The 22061-nt window shown below is 36.0% G+C and overlaps 1 protein-coding gene across 2 annotated transcripts in view; it reads right to left on the minus strand.

The window, feature by feature from the left end:
- Positions 1-1174: 1174 nt before the first annotated feature.
- AP3B1 (adaptor related protein complex 3 subunit beta 1) overlaps positions 1175-22061 on the minus strand; it is a 186837-nt gene continuing 165950 nt past the window's right edge. For both annotated transcript variants that reach the window (XM_087815426.1, XM_016210377.2), the window contains 3 exons: positions 20230-20327; positions 15051-15189; positions 1175-4270 (listed from right to left, as the gene is read on the minus strand). In XM_087815426.1, the coding sequence (XP_087671552.1) occupies positions 4117-4270; positions 15051-15189; positions 20230-20327 (391 nt within the window). In that variant the 3' untranslated portion in view covers positions 1175-4116. The remainder of the gene's footprint in view (positions 4271-15050; positions 15190-20229; positions 20328-22061) is intronic.

The following is a 22061-nucleotide window of genomic DNA, read 5'->3' on the forward strand; positions in this document are numbered from 1 at the left end:
GCTAAAACAAACACCCCCCCCACACACAATGTGGTTCTTACATGGCATGAGAAGACATGTTCTTTTGGGGGGGGAATTACCATCTTGGTTGGGGTACAATGTGAGAGTTCCCCTTTCTTCCTTCCCTCCCTTCCAAATTCTGATACTTTCCACTTGGGAACACCTCCCTCCCCTCCCAGGCCAGTATGAGAAGGGCGGACAAAGTGAAGCTTCTCTGCCCTCTCCAATTGCCCTTGTAGCATTTTCAGTCTTCAAGAGCTGACACTACTGAGCCCACTGGCAGAAATGCCTACTAGTTAGGTTTTCTAAACATCTCTAGTCCTCAGAATAAAGATTCTTCTACGTTTAAACCTGAACCTTTGGTGTCTCTGGCCCTCAAGGTTGTAGAAGAGAAACCACTGTCTCAGAATGTCATTAAAGACAGGTTTGACATTGTAATGACGCCATATTTGAGTTTTGAGGGCTTGGGGTCTTCAGTGTACACAATTACTGAACCAGTTAGGAATTTCATGTACAAGTGACTATGTACATAAAACTGGGCCAAGAGAAAGATAAACATGAGATTAGAAACTTCAGTGTCACTTCAACTCATAATCATTTGACCAGTGACTAGACACCAATGGAATTTCATTTTTAGCTACTCTGACTGTAAATCCAAAAAGACTCATTTTAGAACCTTCAATGGCATAGGAAATAACTAAAATCCTCAAGGAAAAGGTATCTAAAACTGGCCTACAAGTAGGAGAGTGAAACCAACAAAGCCTGTTTCTCCTGATCTCTAATTCAATGGATCCCAACCGTTTCCTGACTCTATGCTGTTTACAAGTGCAGCACAGCCCCACCTGTAACACGCCATCCATTCGTTTCCCCTGTAAACTGCCACAGACCACTGAGGCAGAGGCTGGGGGATGGCTTCAGGATGGAGGGACGAAGAGAGGGAAAGAGGAGAAATAAGGGCACAGGGAGGAAAAGGGCCCACCACTTTCTGGTGTGTGGGCAATGTTGCTCTCTGTATAAGGCATCTGAAACATTTTAAGACATAGTCTCTCAGCCCTGGCTGGGTAGCTCAGTTGGTTAGTGCCATCCTGAAACACTAAGGTTGCGGGTTTGATCTCTGGTCAGGGCACATACAAGAAGCAACCAATGAATGTGTAAGTGGAACAAGAAATCGATGTTTCTCTAAAATTAATAAATTTAAAATAAAAAAAAGATACAGCCTCAGTTGAGACCAATATACTCTTCCGTCTCCTAGTCCTTGAAACTCTTTTCTAGATGCCACCCTACTTTTAAGACACACTCAGCATCCCTGTCTCAGTTAAACCTTCTGACCCCCAGTGATCATGTCTTCCTCTAAACCAAACAGCTCTTACTGCTGTGATGTGATAATCATGCAACTGCTTCACAATGTTTCCCAGAAACCACTTCAGCTTCCCAACGGCTATGTTCCAAGTTTGCCGGTCAAGTGACCATATGGAATCTAAAATGTTTTACCGCAAAAGAAAATTACACATGGCGGTTAACTTTGTCAGATCTTAAATTCTGCTTACTCCGTATCACAGTTGAAAATTAGTAGAAAAATAAAAAGTAATGTGACCAAAACAGGACGAGAGTAAAGCATTTATTTACTTGGACTGAAAGCCGTCTGTCAGGCAGTCACATAAAGAAAACAGATGGAGACTCTGCAGATTAAAAAAAATCTCCTGGTCCATCTATGGACACATTTTTCTTTTAAACACAATTTCACTCATTTGAGACTACAACACTATCAAAACTGTGATTTTTAAAATTTTTGGTTCCTCTAAAAATCTCAAGGAGAGAGTAAAAGTAATCATGAAAATTTCCTGAGGTAACGGGTCAAGTTGGAAGGCAGAAGTGAAGGAGAAAGAAGATTAAAAAAAATAAGCAAGTATATGATCAGAAAGAAATCGTCTTTCAACGATCTAACCTTCATTGATGGAAGAACAAAAGAAGTGTGCACCCAGAACTGTTGGTCTGGTCAGGCAACCCGCGTGCGGGGTGCTGAGGAGGATAGAGATGGGCTCAGCCAGTCTCTGGGGCCAACTGTTTAACGCTGTTGGACTTGGCACCTGAAGAGAGGGGGGTTGGGGGGGAGGTGAGACTGTATTAGTATGGGAACAAAATTTGTTTGCAAACCAGAGCTCCTTAACTTGGTGAACTCCATATTGTCATTTCTTTATTGCAACTGCACTGTAGGTTCCTTGGGGTACAGAGCACACCTCCTATTTCACCATAACCCTGACCAGGGTTATGACGCTCTCCACACTCCGCAGTGAATACCGTCTTTAAGCAGAAAGGAAATAATAAGGCTCTGCTAATTTTGTGTTATAACACGGGGCTCCCAGCTCTTATATGAAAAGAAGATTTTTCTACCTTTAAATAGAGTTCCCTATAAAAGAGATTACAGAGAGGAAACAAAAACGGTGAAAGAGCTTGGGTTTATCTTTAGCTGGTCCAACCATTTTTTTCTTTTTAAACCTCTTTTTATGTTAGTCATCATTCTGGATTCCTATCTTCCCTCTCTAGTAGTAACCTCTAAATTCTTAACAACAGAAACACAGGTTACAAGGGCAAACTTTTCATAAGTTATTATAAAGTTATTCAAATACTTGCAAATAGTTATTAGGAAGAATAAGTATCTAATATTTTAATTTGATAAATTCATTGTTATAGTCTCTTCAGAATAAAAACATTCTCCTTTTCTTATAATAAATAAAGGAAATGTATTGTGGTACTAAAAATGAGGCTCAGTCTGAAATATACTACGAGAGCTATTCTTCAAGATAGGTGTACATAAAATGTCCCATTAAGTGGACATTAAAATGAAAAAAATATAGCTAGAATTAAGAATTCAACATTGACTAACTCGACTCAATGGAACAATTTAAAGATAATCATGGATTACGATAAAGTTAAAGGAAATATGAGGCAACGAACTCTGAATCACTGTACCAAAAAAACCCAAACCTGAAACTTGGGACTTATGTCATTTTTCTAATTTCACTTGTGTGAAAAATATTTTAATGACATTAAGCTGTTGATATTAAAGTGGTTTCAACTGTAAATATACTATATTATATTACTGATTTAATATAAATTTTAAATCTTAAGTTAGCAGCCAGAAATACTATCTATGCAAAAGTAGAGTCTATAACACAATTAGAAAAATCTACCTGGCTTGAAAGTGGTTTTTCTTTCACTAAACCCCATTGTTCCTCTGCATAATATAACAATCAAAATATTTACTTTAGCTCGGCCAGGCGTAGCTAAGCAGCTGAGCATCAACCTAGGATCCAGGAGATCGAGGTTCGATTCCTGGTCAGGGCACATGCCCGGGTTGTGGGTTAGGCAGCTGATCAATGACTCTCATCATTGATGTTTCTATCTCTCTCTCCCTCTCCCTTCCTCTCTCTGAAATCAATAAAGATATGTTTTTCAAAAATAAGATATATTTACTTTAGAATAAAGAAACCTCAGCACATGAACTTTGGGATCATAAACAATTTCTCATTAAAAATGCGAAGACAAACACTCTCCATATGCTGTTTATTCACCTTATTCTTTGATATAATTTCATGATGGCAGTTGTCGGTAACCCATTATAATACCAGGAAATTCATAGAACAAAGTCTGGCAGAGATCTTGTTGTTTTGGCATTTAATTCTAAAAAGTATGCTACCCCATTTTCACATGCCATGCTGCGAGGCCCTGTAGACGATTTCTAGGCTAAGTTCTGCTTACTGGGAAGGAAGACAATTCCCAGTGAACTTTAAATATCCAATTCATGTCCCTCATTGTTGAAGGAGAAGGAAGGCAGGACAGGAGAAGTGGCAGGACAGAGGAAATGCCACATGGGTTCAAGAGTTGAGATAACTGACAGTAAAATGTATGTTCTTTGGTTAGCAAAGCGAAAAGGGGGACAGTACTGCATACATGATGGATACGCACTAGCATTCTAAAGCAGGAGACAAGAATGTCAAGAGTGTACTCCTCCCCCACTGCCAGATGGAAGGGCTATTATTATAAATGAAAGGCAGCAGTAGTGGATGCCAGGCACTTTTGTTGTGTGCCAGATTCTGAAGTCCAGATGCAAGCAGGTTACCCCTGGGACAGGACAGGCTTCAGCTCCCGCAGCAGAACAGAACCAATCACCGTTTTCTCAGTGTTTATGATAAGCTGTGCTGTAGAGCCTTCCTTGAGTTCCACTGTGACTAGCATCAATGACCCACTGTGCACAGTTTTAGCTGCAAACCTGTTAGAAAAAAAGAGGAGAGAGAGACCTTTTATCACAAGGGGGAAAAGGAGACAGCATAAATTCAAATAGGTGTAAAATAACTCTCTTTTCTCAATAATTTACTACATGTTCCCTACTGCCGAAAACCCAAAGCCAAGCATTCTTCTGAAAAAAACAATAAACTGCCCAGCACCATGCTTCCAACAAGGAGGTAATTTTAGTGCATCTTTAGAACAGAACAGGAAATGGAAGTCTCTTTTACTTATTAGTTTGAATAGATGCATGTGAATTCTCCAATCCTATAGGTTGGGAATCATCCATTCATTTGATACTTTTAACATTTTACCATGCACAGGTCCACTTAAAATAAACCACTATATTTTTATTTTTAAAATATGTTAAGAAAAGGTACCTTTCTCAAAAAGCTTGAAATTTTAATTCTCATATCTGAAAATGATTATGCAAGACATTAGTTTAATGTGCATTATAAGACTCTTAAGTTTCAATGAATTCAGACATGAAATATTCAGATTCAATCTCTAATGTTAACATGTAACAAAATCACGACAGCCAAGTGTAACATCACACTCCCTCTTTTTAAATTTTTTAAATGTTCAGAACATCAGATCCTTCTCTTTGCTTTAAAATACAGAAAACTTGAGGTCTAAGGCTCCATTACTAAATTCCAAGACATGAAGAACCTACTAATTACAAGGAATTAAAAGCAAAACTAGCCTTTTAAGCACTGCAATCGACTAAAAAGCACAATGAACTTCTGTCAATCCTGCTAATTCATTCTGCATGCACAGTTGAGCCCCCGAGGCGTGGAGAGGACGGTACCCTCCTATGCTTCCATTTTCCACATGGAGCAAGTCCCACACATTTTTTTTGGGGGGGGGGATTTGATTGCAGGGATGACTGGAGAAAAACAAAGTTGCTGCACATGAGCTTTTGAAAACACTAACAAGTGTAGAGCAGGTCCGTGACCTGCTGTGATCCCACTTTGCAGGGCCAATCCCCTTTCCCCTTTCTGTATGACACGTGTCTGAATCTGAGCCATCTGCCTCAATTTGCGCAACATCTTCAGCCACAATGGCACCCAGTTAGCCCTGACAACAGCTCACAATACATAAAAATAAAACTGCTGAGCTGACAGCACGCTGCGCACTATTCAAGAGCAAACCAACTGGTCAGTGTCTCATGTCTGACAATTAGCATGGGCCTTGCACAGAGCCCACGGTGTCCTCAGGGATCTGTTTAATTACCATCAACATAAAAGAGGGAGTTTATCAGGAGACACTCAGAAAAACTTCACTCCCGACTTAATTAAAATATTAGCCACTTAAGCAGGAAGCAGATTCTCTTTAAATGAAAATTACTTTTTTGAGGGTGTTTTTTTCAAAAACTGACATCAAGATCTCATAACACATTAGATTTTTTTTCTTTTTTTTTTTCTTTTTTTAAAAAAACACCACCTAACAAGCTATTTCTGGCCCAAATAGAATCATGAAAATCAGTTTTCCAACAATAATTACAATAATACATCAAAAGCAAAACAAATATGCTAATTTTACTAAACTGAAAATATTATCAACACTTCAGAGTTTTAAAATGGTAAAGCACCTCAGAAACTCCCCCGGTCACTTATTTGTGTGCTCTCTCCAAATACGTGGAGACAGGTAAAGAATCAGGCACAGCAGTGTTTCTACTGAGGGGAGACCTGCACGTCACTAGGTAGGGACAGAAACCCGCCGTGTGAAAGAGGTCTTATAAAGCTCCTGACATACACACCCATCTGCTCTTCAGTCACCCACAGGGTCAGGGACTGGGGACCCCCAATATATCCTGGAGAGAACACCAAGACCCCTAGCCCCACAATGACCTCTCCTTCCTACCACCCTTACAGGTTTATGCATGTCTTTTGTCTAAATTTTTGAGGTTCTTTGCTTTGGGAGAACCCTGTTTTTGTAATTCTGATAAATCACGTCACCAAACAATGCTAGGTGGCCCTATCGTCCCACTCACTTAGCAACTTTCCCCACAGATTTGGTCATCACCAAATCTATCAGCGGTGGCCCCCATTTCTGATAGGGTTATAATTATATAAACAATAGTTTTATTAGTCCCTTTATTTACTTAACACTCTGTGCCTTGGGACCACAGAGAAGGAGATTATGTCTGAACAGGAACACAAAAGCACTGTCCTTTGAATTTCAGAGTGACAAAGCCCCAAGGCACATCTCATCTCCTTCCCATTGAAAACTTAAAGTCCATGTTAGAATAATACAAACTCAGGAGACATAAATGTCAATTTTGATGTAACTATGTTTACAAAGATTAAAATTAGTGTTTTGTGTTTTTGAAATCCTATTACCACAAAATTCTCAATACTGTAAAGAACAGGGGAATGAAAGAAAAGAGGCACTTGCTTACAGTGCAGTGAAAACACGCTAAGCAAACCATCCTAGCAATAAAATCTGTGAGAAAAAATCGATGGCCTTTCAACTAGGTCTCTTTATGTAGTGGGCACAAGTGGTGGGAGCGATGTTTTGAAGAAGACGACCAGATATCGGATGTTCAACACTCTAGTTTCATAGTTCAAAGGATAAATTTAACTGGACAGCAGCATGATTACAACTGGTTTGTTTTGGTCGATGGAAAGCAAAAGCCACTCCCCAAAATTTATTAATCATTTAACTCCCAATTTAAAAGATAGTTATGGAAAGAGTACTAATTAGTAAGTAACAAATAGCTAGCTTCTGGATACAAGAAACACTGATTGTAACACAGCTTGGGTCATTTGGGTCAAATACTTATATACATGTAAATATGTATATATGTAACAGCATCAGCATCTTTGATCTTGGCCTCAAACTAAGATCACACGGTGGCAGAATTTTTTCAGAAGGCCTGTGAAGTTTTTGATCATAGTAATGACAATAGCAGGCACCACTCATTACGTGCTCTGTGCGGTGGGTACTACATACTTCATCACTTGTGTTGTTTCATTTGATTCTATGAGGCAGATCACTTTCCAGATAAGGGAACTGAGGCTGACAGAAGTTGAGAAACTTGCTCAGGGATACAGAGCTCCTGAATGGGTGGGTGAGCAGGAATCTGAACCAGAGCATTTTAATTCTTGATCACACGCATTCTCTTAACATATGCAAAAATGCACTCTTAACACTTGTTTATTAGCCAATAGATAAAGAGAATCTGCTTCCTTCTTATTTACCTATTAAGTATATAATCTATTAATATTCCAAAAACTTTTAAAAGGAAGGTTTTTCTCTCCAAAAATTGTGCACCTGACTTTGCAGTATTCTGTAATTCAAAGCACCTTGCATGATGCTTTGTCACAATGTATTTTAAATTTCTGCCTTTAGAGATTTAAAATCTTTAAACATCTCCCACCATTCACTCCCTCAAAAGAGACCCGAGCAATGAAAACTATAAAACATCTTGAGCACAGTTGCAACACAGGGAGGGGCTACTGGGAGACCAACCAACCTCAAACACCAGTAACATCACAAGTGAGGACAAATAAGTGGATGACAGTTAAAGATGTATTGCCTATGTACGACGGGCTCCATGCTATTAAAGGGTACCATCTAGGTATCTTTTATAACTCGTTTTCATCCTTCCACCAAGTGCTTGCTGATTGTAATCGCTGACTGAGGAGGAAAACTGTTCGAATACAGCTGAGTTCCAGCTTATTCTCTGTCTCTGTTTATTATCTCTTACAAGTGACATTTTCTCTTTGAAGCTAAGAATTCTTAAGATTAAAGAAAAAGACAAAATAAGCTGGTTGCCAAACCTAAAGGAAAGTATGAACCACTTCAAAAAAAGTTTATCTTAACTTGACAGAATTATGAAAACAGGTCAAAAAACAACAAATTTGAACAAAGTATTATCTACAGAACATGGCCTTATTTCATTGTGCACTTACATTTCTTTAGATTTGTGAGAAATTAGCTATGGACCACAAATGCTGCTTATCAGAAGAAAAAAAAATTCTACAACTTAATTGTTTTAACTGAAATGTTAATAGGACAGCATGAATTAAAAAATATCTGCAAGGCTTCATCAACCTCTAGGGTGTTCACAAACATAAAACTGTTTACGCAGATTGTATTTGCTGTACCTAATGCAATAGCTCTAAGACATGCTTTTTATTCTCTTGGATAGACTTCCTGGTTTCTGATTTTTCTATTCTGAGTTCAATTTTCTCGTGTTTTCTGTTCTACTGGTTACCAGAAGCTGTGACAATGGCCCACTCAGGCTAAAACTTTTTTTTCTTACTCTGTACATGAAGCCTTCAATTACTGCCTGCTGAAGCAGACAGAATCCTATTAGTAAGAAAGACGATCACAAGATGCAGCGCCCTGCCCTAGCTGTATAAAAATAATTAGTCCAAAGTTGACAAATGTGTAATGAAGTCGCACAATGATTATGTGTAAGAAATGCTAGTTTGAATAAGCCTCCTAACATCAAATACCTAAGTATGGTCATTTGAAGCACTATTTTCCAAAGGACTTAAAATACAAATCCTTATTACTTTGAGTTAATATCATAGAACACCTTAAACAGGCAGAGAATTTGTAAGTTGTAAAAAATTCCATTTTGTTGACCATAAAACTGTATTTTAAGGTTAAGCTCACTGTTAAATTGAGAAAAAAAATTACATGTGATTCAAGTTTAGAAAATTTATCCAAAGCAATGTATTTTTCAAAAAATCAGCCATCAATATTGTAGTATTTTCCTTTAACATCCTGATGAGAAGAGTTAAAACAAAAAATACACTACCATCCTAACTAAGGATCCTCTATTTCCTATCCCAATCTTTAGAGATGGTATAAAAAAATTACTCCCCACACTATCTGGTCAATGATGCATCTTCTTTCTTTGTACAGGAGAGCTAAAAAATCAGAGTGTACTTTCCCAAAGAGGACGTGAAACATTCCAGTTATTCCAGAGCATTTTTTGTTTGTCTGGGGTGGCATGGGGCTTGACGACACAAAATCAAATCGTAAAACAAATAAATTCTTACCCCATTGTCTTTGATTCCTTATAAAATTGCCAACCCAGAAGGAAAATCATCAAGAATACCTTTCTTTCACTTTTACAAGAAAACAGTTATGTGTTCCTATTAGTAAAACTGTGGCATTGTAGAATACTACCTCACAAATGGTGAAATTAAATAAAACTTAAATAAGGAACTTTTTAAAGCAAAAATCAGCGGTGCAGTTTGATCATTTCTAAAACATCCAAATGTGCTTTCCGTGTAAAAATTAACTGGGGTCCACATTTGTTTTTCAGTGACAGGCTGCTCACAGAGATTGTGAGATCAAAGCAGTCAGATAAAAAGCAGTGCTGTCCTCTAGTGGACACCCAGCAACCTGAGAAGGAATTCTGATTTCTAAATAGGTTCCACAGATCTTTAGTCCTGTTTGAGACCCCAAATTTGTCAAATTGTAGAAAAGGCCAAAGCCTGGTACCTTTATATTAACTGTTTATACAAAATTCTGTTTTAAAACAGATTATGTATGGTGACTACAGTATCAGGGCTTTTAATATTAGGGCACCAGGACATCGAATATTATTATTTTCCTTTATGGTCCTTCAAAATTACCCAGTATTCAAATATTCCAGAGTTACCAGGAAGGAAGAAATAAAACTAACAAACAAAGATAATAAAGCAAAGGTTCATCAACCTAAGAACAGAGGAAATGGAAATATCAAAGACTCCACCAAGAAGTGACTATGCCATTTGTGTTTGTAACCCTGGCACTAATGAAATCCATCACGAAATTCTTCAAACAATACTGAATGAGGGAGTTACACAATATAGATATTTTAGGATGGAAACAATAGTATACACCAGTATTTCCCCTCTTAGTAACCATTAAACATGTATATGATAACAGTGATTCACTGCTTGAGTTTAAAGCCTAGAAATGAAACAAGTTCTTTTTTACATGTACTTCAATTAAATAAAAAGAATTTTATTTTAAACCTGAAACAAATAAACTGTCTTTAAATGTGCTGATAAACTAGAAAGTTGACTGACAGGTTGCCATGGACACAGTGTTACATGCATAGCACCAGACTTTCCTAACAGTTAAGGATGTAAATAACAATAGTAAAACATTTATTCTACTAAGACTGTAATTATTCACAAGTTGTACATGTTCAAAACTTGCAAATTAAAAAAGTCACAGGGTAGACAATATCCAAACCAGAACTTCGAATATATAGCGAGGAAAAGGAATATAAGGACTGAATACAAGATAATGGTGAAAGCTGTTCCAGGGTCCTACTGAATAAGCTGAGAAGTGCAATAGAATCCTAGCAGAGACAAGGCTTCTGTTTTCATTCAAATATGACATTTTCCCTTTATACGGTCAATTTGTTGTTCGTGAAAGGGCCAAATAAGCAGGTAGCATGACAACCCTTTTAAACAACGCTACAGTATCTGAATGTCAGAATTCCTAAAACTGGGTTAAAACATAAAATAGTTGAGAATCCTGAAAGACAAACTTTTCCTTATGGTCTAAGACTGTTTCACAGATATTATGACTATAACAATATACTCTCTTGCTGGAGGACACTGGGATATAAGAAAAAACTAAATCAAACATCTTGCCTACTGGTACCCCTTAATGACTAATCTGTAAAAAGAAAATATGTAAACATAGGAAAAATGTATTTTAAAATGTGTCATGTGACTAGGATTAGCTCTTGATAACCAGGGCAGCTTCCAACTGTGACTTTGGAACAGCTGCCATATGACTCCTTGGTGTACTGGCTAAAATGCAGATTCTGGAGCCCTGTACAGATGTACTGAATCTGAGGTTTTGGGTGTAGGTCTCAGGAATCTGAATTTTACATAAACTCCCACATGATTTTTTTGTAAGAAAGAATCCTAGAGATTTGGAGCTATAGATTTTTGGCTTTCTGCTTTTTGCACATATCAGAGGATAAGCAATGTAACAAAAGCAAATGCTTTCATTTCTACCGTGTTGAATATGAGACTCCTTCAACAATCCTCAACTTGATTTCTTTCTCAGGGTAGCACAGAACTTTTTCCTGGCCCTGGATGAAGCTAGGATTCCCACTGCTAGTCTCTGTAATCTTCTCTCCTAAAACACATATATCTGTGTCCATTTATATACTAGTTTATCGCTGTGCATTCTGCCTCTTGTACATACTTTATTTACGTAGAAGCTTATTAGTATTGTCTTAAGTAATACACGACATTTTTACAATGCATAGTGTATCTCATATATTTTAACATAAATATCTAAAACAAGACATTAAGACATTCAGTTGCTTACTAATAAATGCTTTTTGATAATCTTTTGATTCTCATTTCTGTACTACCCTTATCATGTGGTAACCGTAATTTGGAAAACAGCAAATTGGCATAAGGACCATAACTCTGTAGACCTTGATAAGAAAATTTTGTTCTTAAAGAGCAGCTTTTTCAATCAGCAAGTAAGTACCACAGAAATGAAAACAAAGTTAAGTTTTTCAATAGTATCCTGGTTAGTTTTCTGATATTATTGTTCATTTAGAAAATTAAAATTAAATGTCATATAATCTAACAGCAGATATGCTTTCCCAATTTATCTTTAAAAGTGATTAATTATATAGGAAACACTCCTGGTTTTTGAAGTAAATTCGATAAAACTTGTGCTCCTTTAAGCAACTTTTCCTTAATGGAGACCATTAATGTTTATGTATCAGGAACCATTTTCTATCATGTGTTCAATTAAAATTTCTACTTTATACTATTACACACTTCTACCATGTTAATGAAAATTCACTTTTTCTTAGCTAATTTTTCTATTGTGTATTTTTACTTGGTATTTAATGTAAGAACATTCGTGTGCTGAAGAGCAGTGTAAGAATCTGTTATTCCGAAGCTGGACGATGAAGTCGCATTCACTGAGTGGTCAGAAAGAATACTCTGGTTTTTACTAAAAAGTCCTCTCAGAAATAAAAGAGCCTGAAAAATTAAACGGGACAAAGGCTAGCCAAAACAATTTATTGAAGTTTTAATATCTTAAAACACTAATAGTCAAAAATGCTTTTTATACTTTGTTTTTTAGAGTAATATTAAACAGATTACCAGAATGGCTTTGGTCCTACTCTTCATACACTCAAAAAAGCATCCATCACAGAAGAATTAAGGAGGCAATGAGAAATCTCATAGAGATTTCAATTTTATTAGTAACAATAATATATAAACTTAGATATATAAATTCATTAATCCCACAGGGTAATATAATACTGAACACTACGGTTAAAAACATTAATTCAATAAAGTGGCAAAATGTATATTTCTGTTCTAATATAAACAGTAATTGTTATTTCATTTTAAATTAAATTAAGAAAGGCATTGGTATAGATTTTATTAACAATTTTTATTTTTAATTATTACTGAGTATAAAAAATAACAATGTTAAATATACAAGATAATAATTTTTATCAATCTCTGCATAAAAAAGTACAAGTAACTCTATTTATTACCCGGAAGCTTTCTCAAATTTAGAACATTATGATAGCCATACTTTAACTATAAAAGCATTTTCAATTAAGTACGATGAGACTTGTGAGGCAAGTCACGACAGCACAACCTATTCTTAATTAGATATAGGCATTACAGTCACTTTTGACTCTGTAGTAAGTTGAGCCCCTCCCCCAAGTTACAGAGCCAAACCCAGGCCACTGATGATAGGGCTGGATTAGAAAAGCGTCTACACTGCAGATATGTGAGGGCGAAGAAGAACGTTAGGTTTGGGAGCAATCTCTATGTTGCAAAGCTAAATATAAATGGTTCTCAGTTATGTGTCTCTCCTGTATCAGTATGGGTAATTGAGATTTGACTGTAATTTAATCTTTTGAACAGGCATTATGTTCCAAACCACCAAGACAAGTTACAGACAAACTATCCTTTAGTAAGAATTACACAACTATGGTAAGTGTCTTTCTTAGTCTATTTCTCAACAAGAAGATAGCTTTCAGGTTAGCTGACTTTGAGAAGGTAATTTGGCTATTTTCTTCTAAGAAACAAAGATCTGGAAAGCTGCCACTGCTTTCAGAAAAGTTAAAAACCCACATACAAAACAAAACAAAAACTAAATTAGAAGTTCCAACATAAATAAGGATTACCCTATGTCTTTTTGTACATTACAAAAGAACATATTAAAACAGGTCTGAAGTACTGCGAGAAACTAGATGTGTCCGGTAAAATTTCACATAGCATAAGCTAAAAATTACAGTTGATATAAGATATTTGGGTATTTTAGCAATTTCAATAATTCAAAGGATCCATAAACAAAACAGAACAACTTCTGCTAGAGAAAATCACCCAGGGAGGGAAAAAGAAGTATTTAAGGAGGAAAAGAATTAAAATAGGCAAACTCAGAACCAAAATATTTTCACTGAAAAGGCTTCTATTCATGTTTACCCTACTGAACGACATGAACTGATAAACTGTATTTGCATGGTAGTACCAGTATGATTACCTTATATCAGTTTTGTCATTTTGTCCCTGCCCCATGTGAGGTAGATGGGCCTATCATAAACTAAGAAATGGAAGCATTTCCATTTTGCGCAACTTAAGGACCTTTCTCTCAAAAAAACCCAACAAAACCCACCTCCAAAAGTACAAAGTAAATTTGATTTTGCTTTGTTTTTACTAGCACATGCAATCTTCATTTTGTCATGATTAGCAGATGAAACTAGGTAACTCTGGAGAATGGCAAATCAACACTTGAACTCAGCACTTGGCAAGTCCAATGCTCTTCATAGATAACAGAATTTCATTCCAATCACCTTTCTTTTCCTGCCACCCATTTCCAAACAGATGAGGAGTTTAAAGTCCATAAGGACAAGTTACAACTTTCACAAGATTACTGAGCCCAATAATGGTGGAGCTGAGTCTAAAACCCAGATCACCTGTAGTACTCTTCATATGGGGCCATTTTGCCCCTGTATTAATTTAAAAAAATTTAAAGGTCAGAAGACATTCCCTTTAATTTTAAAATATACATAAATAAAATGGCATAAGTATAACATTTCAGTGGAATGGCAGAGAAATTAAAGATGGTGTGCAATGAATTCCCTTAAGCTCACAGAGAACTAAGTAACAAGGGGTAATTATTTTTATCTGAACTTTTGTTTCAAGCACAAGCATTCATAAGAACACCGAGAGGGCAACAGTATTGATCACATTTTCTGCTACCTTTAGGGACAAGTGACTTGGATTTCCTGCTTACATGCCTGGTGGTAAAAATATTCCTGATCTAAGAAAGAGAAGCTGCATTTGGCCCTACACTGGCTTTCCAGCTGCTTCATATTACTGGAAGCAGCCTTACGAGGCTGCTGTCAAAAGGAAATCTGTATATAGTACCCAAGCTTCCCCTCTTCCATGTAAAAAAGCCCAACTACATTGCTTTGTAAAATAGTTTTTCCAAAATCCACTGAATCTTGGGAAATAAGATAAATTCTCAACCATATCTCAAAAAAGGGACCTTCAGAACTCATCAAGCTATTATAAAACACAGGTACACTATCGGTGTCTTTCAGGAGAGTCCATATCACTGTGCTAAGGACTGTATGAAGTAAGGAAGAGGGCCTTAGCCCAAACCAATCAATCATATGTATAATCAGGAAAAAAGGGGGACAGACATATATATTGAGGAGTATTCTCAAGAAAAATTATGAATTGAAAATTATACATTTATACATGTATATAAGGTACCTCCACATCACGTGTTGGTCAACCTACCTGTGTATATTATCTTGGCCAGAAGGAACTACACCTACGTTGGCTACGTTTACAATCTTCTGGAGAATCACAGAGGAAGTGAAATTCTGTGGTGCAAGGATGATGAGAGTGGAAGTTTCATTCATTCCTGTTAGCATGCCTGGAAGAGCAAAGGAAGGCCCCCTTTAATGACTCTCTTTGTGAAAATTACATTAAAACAATTTTAAGCTCACAGTCAAAATTTAAACTTTTCAAGAAAAGAAATACCAGAATGTAATTTACAAGATAATTATCATAAAATTAAAATGAACTGCAACTTTTTAAAAAATCTTTATTGTATAGGAAAATGTGTAAAAAACTACAGTCAAACATCACTCTTAATAAATATGATTTTAAATACTATAGGATAAAAACAGAATCACAAAGATGAAATTTCAATTTCAGTCCCTTTAAAATACAGTGAATTAATTTGGCTGGTGTAAAACTATAAAGCGTCTACTTTGTAAGAAGTTTTCCCTCTCATTTTCATGCAGAAATCTCTCTTGCCAGATGCTGCTTGAGAACAACTCCAAGCGATTCTGAAATAACTGGCAGCATTACCTGACGAATGGCCTCAACATGACGGATCAGAGTCATCTCAACAAGGGCTGGAAGCCACTGAACAGGTTTGAAAAAACGTACACGTATCTAAGCTACACTTAGTATTTGCCTTGTGCACGGCACTACAGTTACTGCCAGAACACCAACTAAAATTTCTAAAGCAAAACATTGACAACAAAGGAAAAAATGTGAATGGAAAACCTTAAATCCCAGAGATACCTCAAACAGTATTTAAGAAAGAAACTAAGTTAAGAAAAATAATGAACAAAAACCATTCAGTTAACACAAGACATGCCATTAATATCAAAATCTCGTGTAAAAATGTTCAGTGAACAAATTCAATAACATACCACTTGGAACAAATACTGAAATTTAGGACCTGGGTTAAAATAAAATAATTGTAATAAGTGTCATCTATCTGGATCATGATATGTAAGTCACCGACACCTAATGATACCTACTGAAAATGATAATCTTCTGAGACATTTGATATATGCACAATAGTTTACACAATGTATGAAAATGGTAAAATTTGATTTCATGTTTTCAAAAGACCCTGTACCTTCAGGGCTATGTATTAATTTAGTTATTTATTGCAAATGCAACCCAGGATTTAAAAAAATCCCTATGATTAGCAGTATGAATAAAAAGACTTATCTAGCTTTTAACAAAGAACAGTTTTTACTAACCACTTTCAAACTCGGGACACTGTGTTCTGTCTTAGACTGTTTAACTTCAATACTTAGGCAAAGCTTTAAAAACTACACTGTGCTTTTAAGTGAAGCACAGTGGCTGCTGACATAACACTGCTGAGAGATGTGTGTACTCATTTAGGATTTAAACCTTCTCCATTAAGCTCTATTGAAGAGCAACTGCTGAATAAATGAATGCAACTATGTTTATGTTAAAAGCCTGTTTCCCGCAGCATGTAATTAAAGGAAATGTTGTACAAAGCCAGTACTTTTGTCAAGCTCCTGTAAATGGAAAGATGGATAGCACTCAGAGAAGTGAATGCATTGCTTCATATTTAACCTTAACACTCTTGTCATTAATGGTTTGTCTAACTTGGTCTATAAAAGACAAGGTACTGCTCCATTGAAGTAAAATTAAAAAAATCAACTAAACCATGCTTTTCAGAACAGAAGATTCATTATCGTCAGCTAATGTATTGGCATAAAGCAAAGTAACATCCTATCAAGTAAGGCACACATTCAATCTGCCTTCCCACCCCCCTTTATTTTTAACTCATGCTGTTTTATTGTTATAGGCAATTTGTACCACTCAGCATGACAGTGTAAACTGAATCAAGATTAATTTACATGCAAAAGAACACTTAGGAGAGCAGCATGGTAAGCAAATGTATTGTCTCGATTGCTGAGGTGGAAAAAGAACCTGGAAAGAAAAAAAGGTGCTCTAATTAAGGGGCATCAAATATGATTGCTTGTGGTGGTTAAGGGCCAGAAAATAGTAAATGTCTGACCATTTAAAGAATTAGCATCTTGCTAGCTAGGAACCCATAAGATGGATGCATAAATCATAATAAAATTAAGTAAACATTCTAGATTTCTTAAACCAGAGATTTCTCCAAATGAAAATATATCAGGTATTCTCAAATTAATGAGAAAGAAAATATGCCAAGGTATCATTAGAAGTTTCTCCTATAAAAATGGACTTTATATACTAGATAGCCTGCTCATACATAATAAAGGTAAAGTTCCTGGAAAAATATTTAAAAATTGTCAGACTATAGGATTTGTTGCTTCATTAGAATTTATCTAAATTTTGGTGAGGCAGTGGACAGCACTTAATTTAGGTTAATCAGTTGTAATTAACTGCTAAAATTTTAGCAAATCAAATACTATAAAAATTTTTTTTTCTAAGTTTTATATTTCCAATTTAATTCATAAAAAGAAAATGAGTAAGAGGCGGCAGTTTGGTTAAGCAAGTGGCTTAGGTCTCTTAAGGTTGCCCAAGAAACTAAGCTAAAATTGTTTACGTAAAAGAGAGATCTCATATTATTTATAGTACTGAAGTCATCCCACAACTAGATCATTAACTCACTTTGCAAGGCTCAAAACTCAAAGCAATGAAAAAATCATGCTTCTGGTTAAGGCTCATAATATGAATACTAAGAATATGAATAATATGAATATATAGGATAAGCCAATCTTTCATTTAGCACTTCGACTGTCAATGTTATAAACATGCACCTTTAGCCATGAAATTCTAAATGCTACAATTGAGGAAAAGGGACAGAGCAGGCTGGATATTAGAAACAAAACTTTTTCATTTAAAAAGTATTAATATAATGTGTACAATCTGTTACAAGCATTCTTATATATTACTGTACACACTTGTAAATTATGTACATATTTAGTATAAAATAGAACCACAGTCCTCATTTTTTATTTATATTTTTCAGTTAAATGAAAAATAATACATTTAATGCATTTCTTTAGTCTTAGGATATATGCCCTGTGAAAAGGGATATTAAGTAAATTCATTTTATTTAAAGTAGAAATATAGGTTAAAACTAGCATGTAATGACACACATAGGCAGTTCTTAAATTTAGTGGCATTTTGCCTTCCAGAAGTTTGCTTTGATAAAAATTGAGGACATGAATTTTTATTCTGATTTAGAATTTTTAGTGAGTCATTTCTAGGTGTCTTTTATGAAAGAAGCTAAGCTCTTCCTTGATTAGTACAATAAACAAATACATGTGTAAAGTTGAGAATTGAGACCTTTATTACCAAATCAGCTGAAATCCATAACTAAAAAGATGCTATTGAAAATACTCTTCAAACCAGGGGTAAATTGCCAGCATCAAGTCCCACATCAAAGAATGAATTCAGGAAGACAGAAAGAATGATACAGAAATGCCAAGAGACTCACAAGGATTTACAAATACTTCATATAAACAAATTTTCAAATAGCTTTATTCAGAGTAGCCTTTCTGCTCTATTAAACATAGCAAACAGCTGCCAGATTTATTCAGACAAATAATCAACAACCATAGAAGTAAAATGGCAGAAGAAAAAGGAATTTTGGCAACAACTCCACAGAGGACCACAGCTGTTCTCCATGTGCACTTCTCTTCCGCGCTTACGGTTCTGTGTGGCTAGTCAGGGGAAATCCCTCAGTACAGCAGGGCACAAAAACTTGATCGAAATATCAAGTGCTCTAAACCAATGCTGAGGGAGAGAAACGGTACAAGACAATCTGCTGCTTCAGATATACTTTAGCTGCACTTTTCTAAGAAAAGGAATATCCCCTTAACAACAAATGTGCCCAAGCCTTACTCAGTCACTTTGCGCCACTCACCTTGGTTTGCTGAGCAGGTGTAAAGCAGAGAGGCAGGCTTTAGCCAGCAAAGGGTAAGAATAGCAAATGTGAGAATCAATTCAATTTGTCAATAGAAAAATAAAATTACAAAGATGACTTTCTTCTACAGCAATAATCAACTTCCAAGAAAAGCAAATGCAAAGACGAATTGAGTCACTTTTTTATCACTTAAAAATAAGGCAGAAGGAAAAAAGATTACTATCCATTTACAGCCTCATATGAGATTTTCTTTGTGCGAATCTTCTACAACAGGCCTTTCTGACATTGTGGATTGCGAAGACTTACAGGATAAAGATCTGTAAGTCTTCTTACAGATCTGCAATGACGGAGTGCCAGGAAGACTGCAGTACCAGGGAGCATGCCCTTCTCCTTGGGTGCGGATATTTGTGTGTGCTTAGTACTTTCTGGAAGCTTGACAAACACAAATGAATAACCTCGAGACGAAGGGCTCTTTGTTTGATAACCCCCTCCAGAGAAAAATATAACTTAGGTTCCCATAAACTGATTAAAAATTGCTGACCACATCATTTAAATATGCCCCAGTTTTACAGATGCTGTCCTTAATTATTAAACACACAAATTTAGACAGTTATTTTCCCTTATTCAAATATAAAAAAATAGTTTTACTAGAGGGTTGCTTGACTCTGGGGAAAGCACAAGATATTAATACTTCCATTTTGCTGAAAATATTTTTTTAAGTGGACATTTTAAGATGTTTTAGTTCTGATACAGTCTGACAACACAGCATTTCTTTAGCACTGAATTAGGTCAAAAGAAAATGAAGATATTTTAATGCTATAATTAGGACTTTACTTTGAAGGGTAAGGCACTCTAATGTGTGCAGGGAAAAATAGATTTGTAGGACACGAAAAACTGAAAGAAAAAACAGAAATATAACATTTATAGCAGAAGAACTTTGGTAAGTCCCAAATTTCTGACATTTTCATTAATACAAAAAAATACATGAATACATCATTAGGTTGACAAACAACAACTCCCGGAGTTGAAAAGTTAATTACAAATCAATTTATTATTTCAAATACATATTAATCAATTTTCACGTATGCCAGGAATGTAGACAAACATATACTTTTAAGGTTATTTTATAAAAGCAAAGCATTAGCAAAAACTGGAAGATTGTGCACTGACATCTGTTAACAGCTATGTATACATGGTAATTAATTTAGAGACCAGCCAGAAGGAGGAGCACATGTTATATGGGATGTCAGTTTCTAGTAAACTGTAGTAATCACTCACCTTGCTCTTTCTTAAAATCTTTCTCTGACATGGCCACAGGTAAAAGCAATTCTCCAACAGGTGGCTGAATGTTGACACTGAAGCAATCATCCTTGGTACTAAGAAAAAAAAACAAACAGGAAAGCTGACTAAATGCTTAATAAATAAACATTCTTAATACATGTGGTTAAATAGTTGCAATTAAAGTATATGCCAGCATATGAAGCACTAAGATCTCCTCGGCTTAAAGGCCATGGCTAAAAAGACTTGAAAATTTTCTCAACACTATTTACAGAGAAACACATCTCTTACCTCAACTGGAAAACATTCCCCCCCGCCCCCCAAAATATGTAGTTATAGTAAATATACCATTTGACATAGACCTTTTAAGAAACAGGTAAGCAGCAAGGGAATGTATTCACTAGTACCAGAGGGATGCTTCATGTAGCTTACAGAGCAGAGAAGTAATCTTTTATCTTTACTTTGTGTGCTTAGTGTAGAAATGGAGTGCGCTTTTGTCTTAAACAGTTTTCTATTTTAAAGTGTTATGTTAGTTTTTAATAAATAAAATGGAGTGACCATACTGTGTTTAGATATGTGCTAAGAAAATAATACCTCATATGCAAACTTGCTTTCTTAAAACAAAACCCTGTATTTTCTAGTAGTGTAATTTGTTGACACTGATGAACATGTGGTGGAAGTTATTTCCAAACGCAGGGTATGAAGAATTTACTAAAGGCAACCTTGTACTTGTACCAGCTAGAAAACAACACTGAGTGCATGTATTCATTTAAATCTTGATACTACTCTCTACAAAAATGACTAAAGCTACTTTAACATTTTTAAAGTTACATGTTTGAAGGTAGGGTGATGTGTGTGCCAGTTAGGAATGTGCCTGGCTGCAAATAAGCAGATAATCCAATTAACAATTTCTTGAGAAATAGGAGTTCATTGTTTAGTATTCAACAGGTGCTGGAGTTACCAGCCCAAGGCTGGTTCACTGGCTTAGAGATGCTGTTAGGGATGACCCAGTTGTCTCTGGCTTCCATCCTCTCAGTTGCCACACAGCTGCTGCATCTTCAGGCACCACTTTCACATTCCACTGAAGAAGGAAGGGCGATGATGGAATAGTGAGTAACTGAGCCAACCAAACCTCTTCCTTTTTATCAGGAAAGCAAAAGCTTTCCTCAAAGTCCCACAGAAGGACTTCTACTTTAGTGTTAGAACTAGGCCAGTGGGCAAGTGGCTAGGGAGATGGGGATTGTGGGTAAGAAATACTGAACATTAGATTAAGAAACATTTTATTGAAAGTGGGGTAGCGACACAATATAATATGAAGAAAGAAAAAATATCCATTTTTATTTTATGCTATTACATATTGTATTTTTGTAAGCTGCCTTATATTTTTATGAGTAAAGACGAGACTAAAAAAAGAATGTTTTGAATGATTCACACGTGGACTGCCCAAGACAATAAATCCAATTTATTTATTAATTCAATAAACATTTACTGAATACAAACTTGATCCCATGTACTGTGCAAGCATATGGGGATTTAAAGACAAACGAGATTGGCTCTTGAAGTTAACAAGTCTAGTGAGAGATATGTTTATAACAGAATGGTAAGTGCTCCATTAGAGATATGTGGAAAGTGTTAACAGTCCATGGAAGAGGGACTGATTAATTCTGCAGGAGGTAAAGATAAGTGTATTTCTAAGAGGAGGGAGAGGGGCATTCTAGACATTCTAGACCTGTGTCTTGGAAATGGTGAGCAGTGTGGTGTGCCAAGAGATGAGGCTCGGGACACTGTGAAGAATGCCAAACACAGCATAACCATTTGTCCCAGTTCTCCCA

Source organism: Miniopterus natalensis, chromosome 3 (assembly GCF_054644295.1).
Source record: "Miniopterus natalensis isolate mMinNat1 chromosome 3, mMinNat1.hap1, whole genome shotgun sequence".
In the NCBI taxonomy this organism is placed as follows: Eukaryota; Metazoa; Chordata; class Mammalia; order Chiroptera; family Miniopteridae; genus Miniopterus; species Miniopterus natalensis.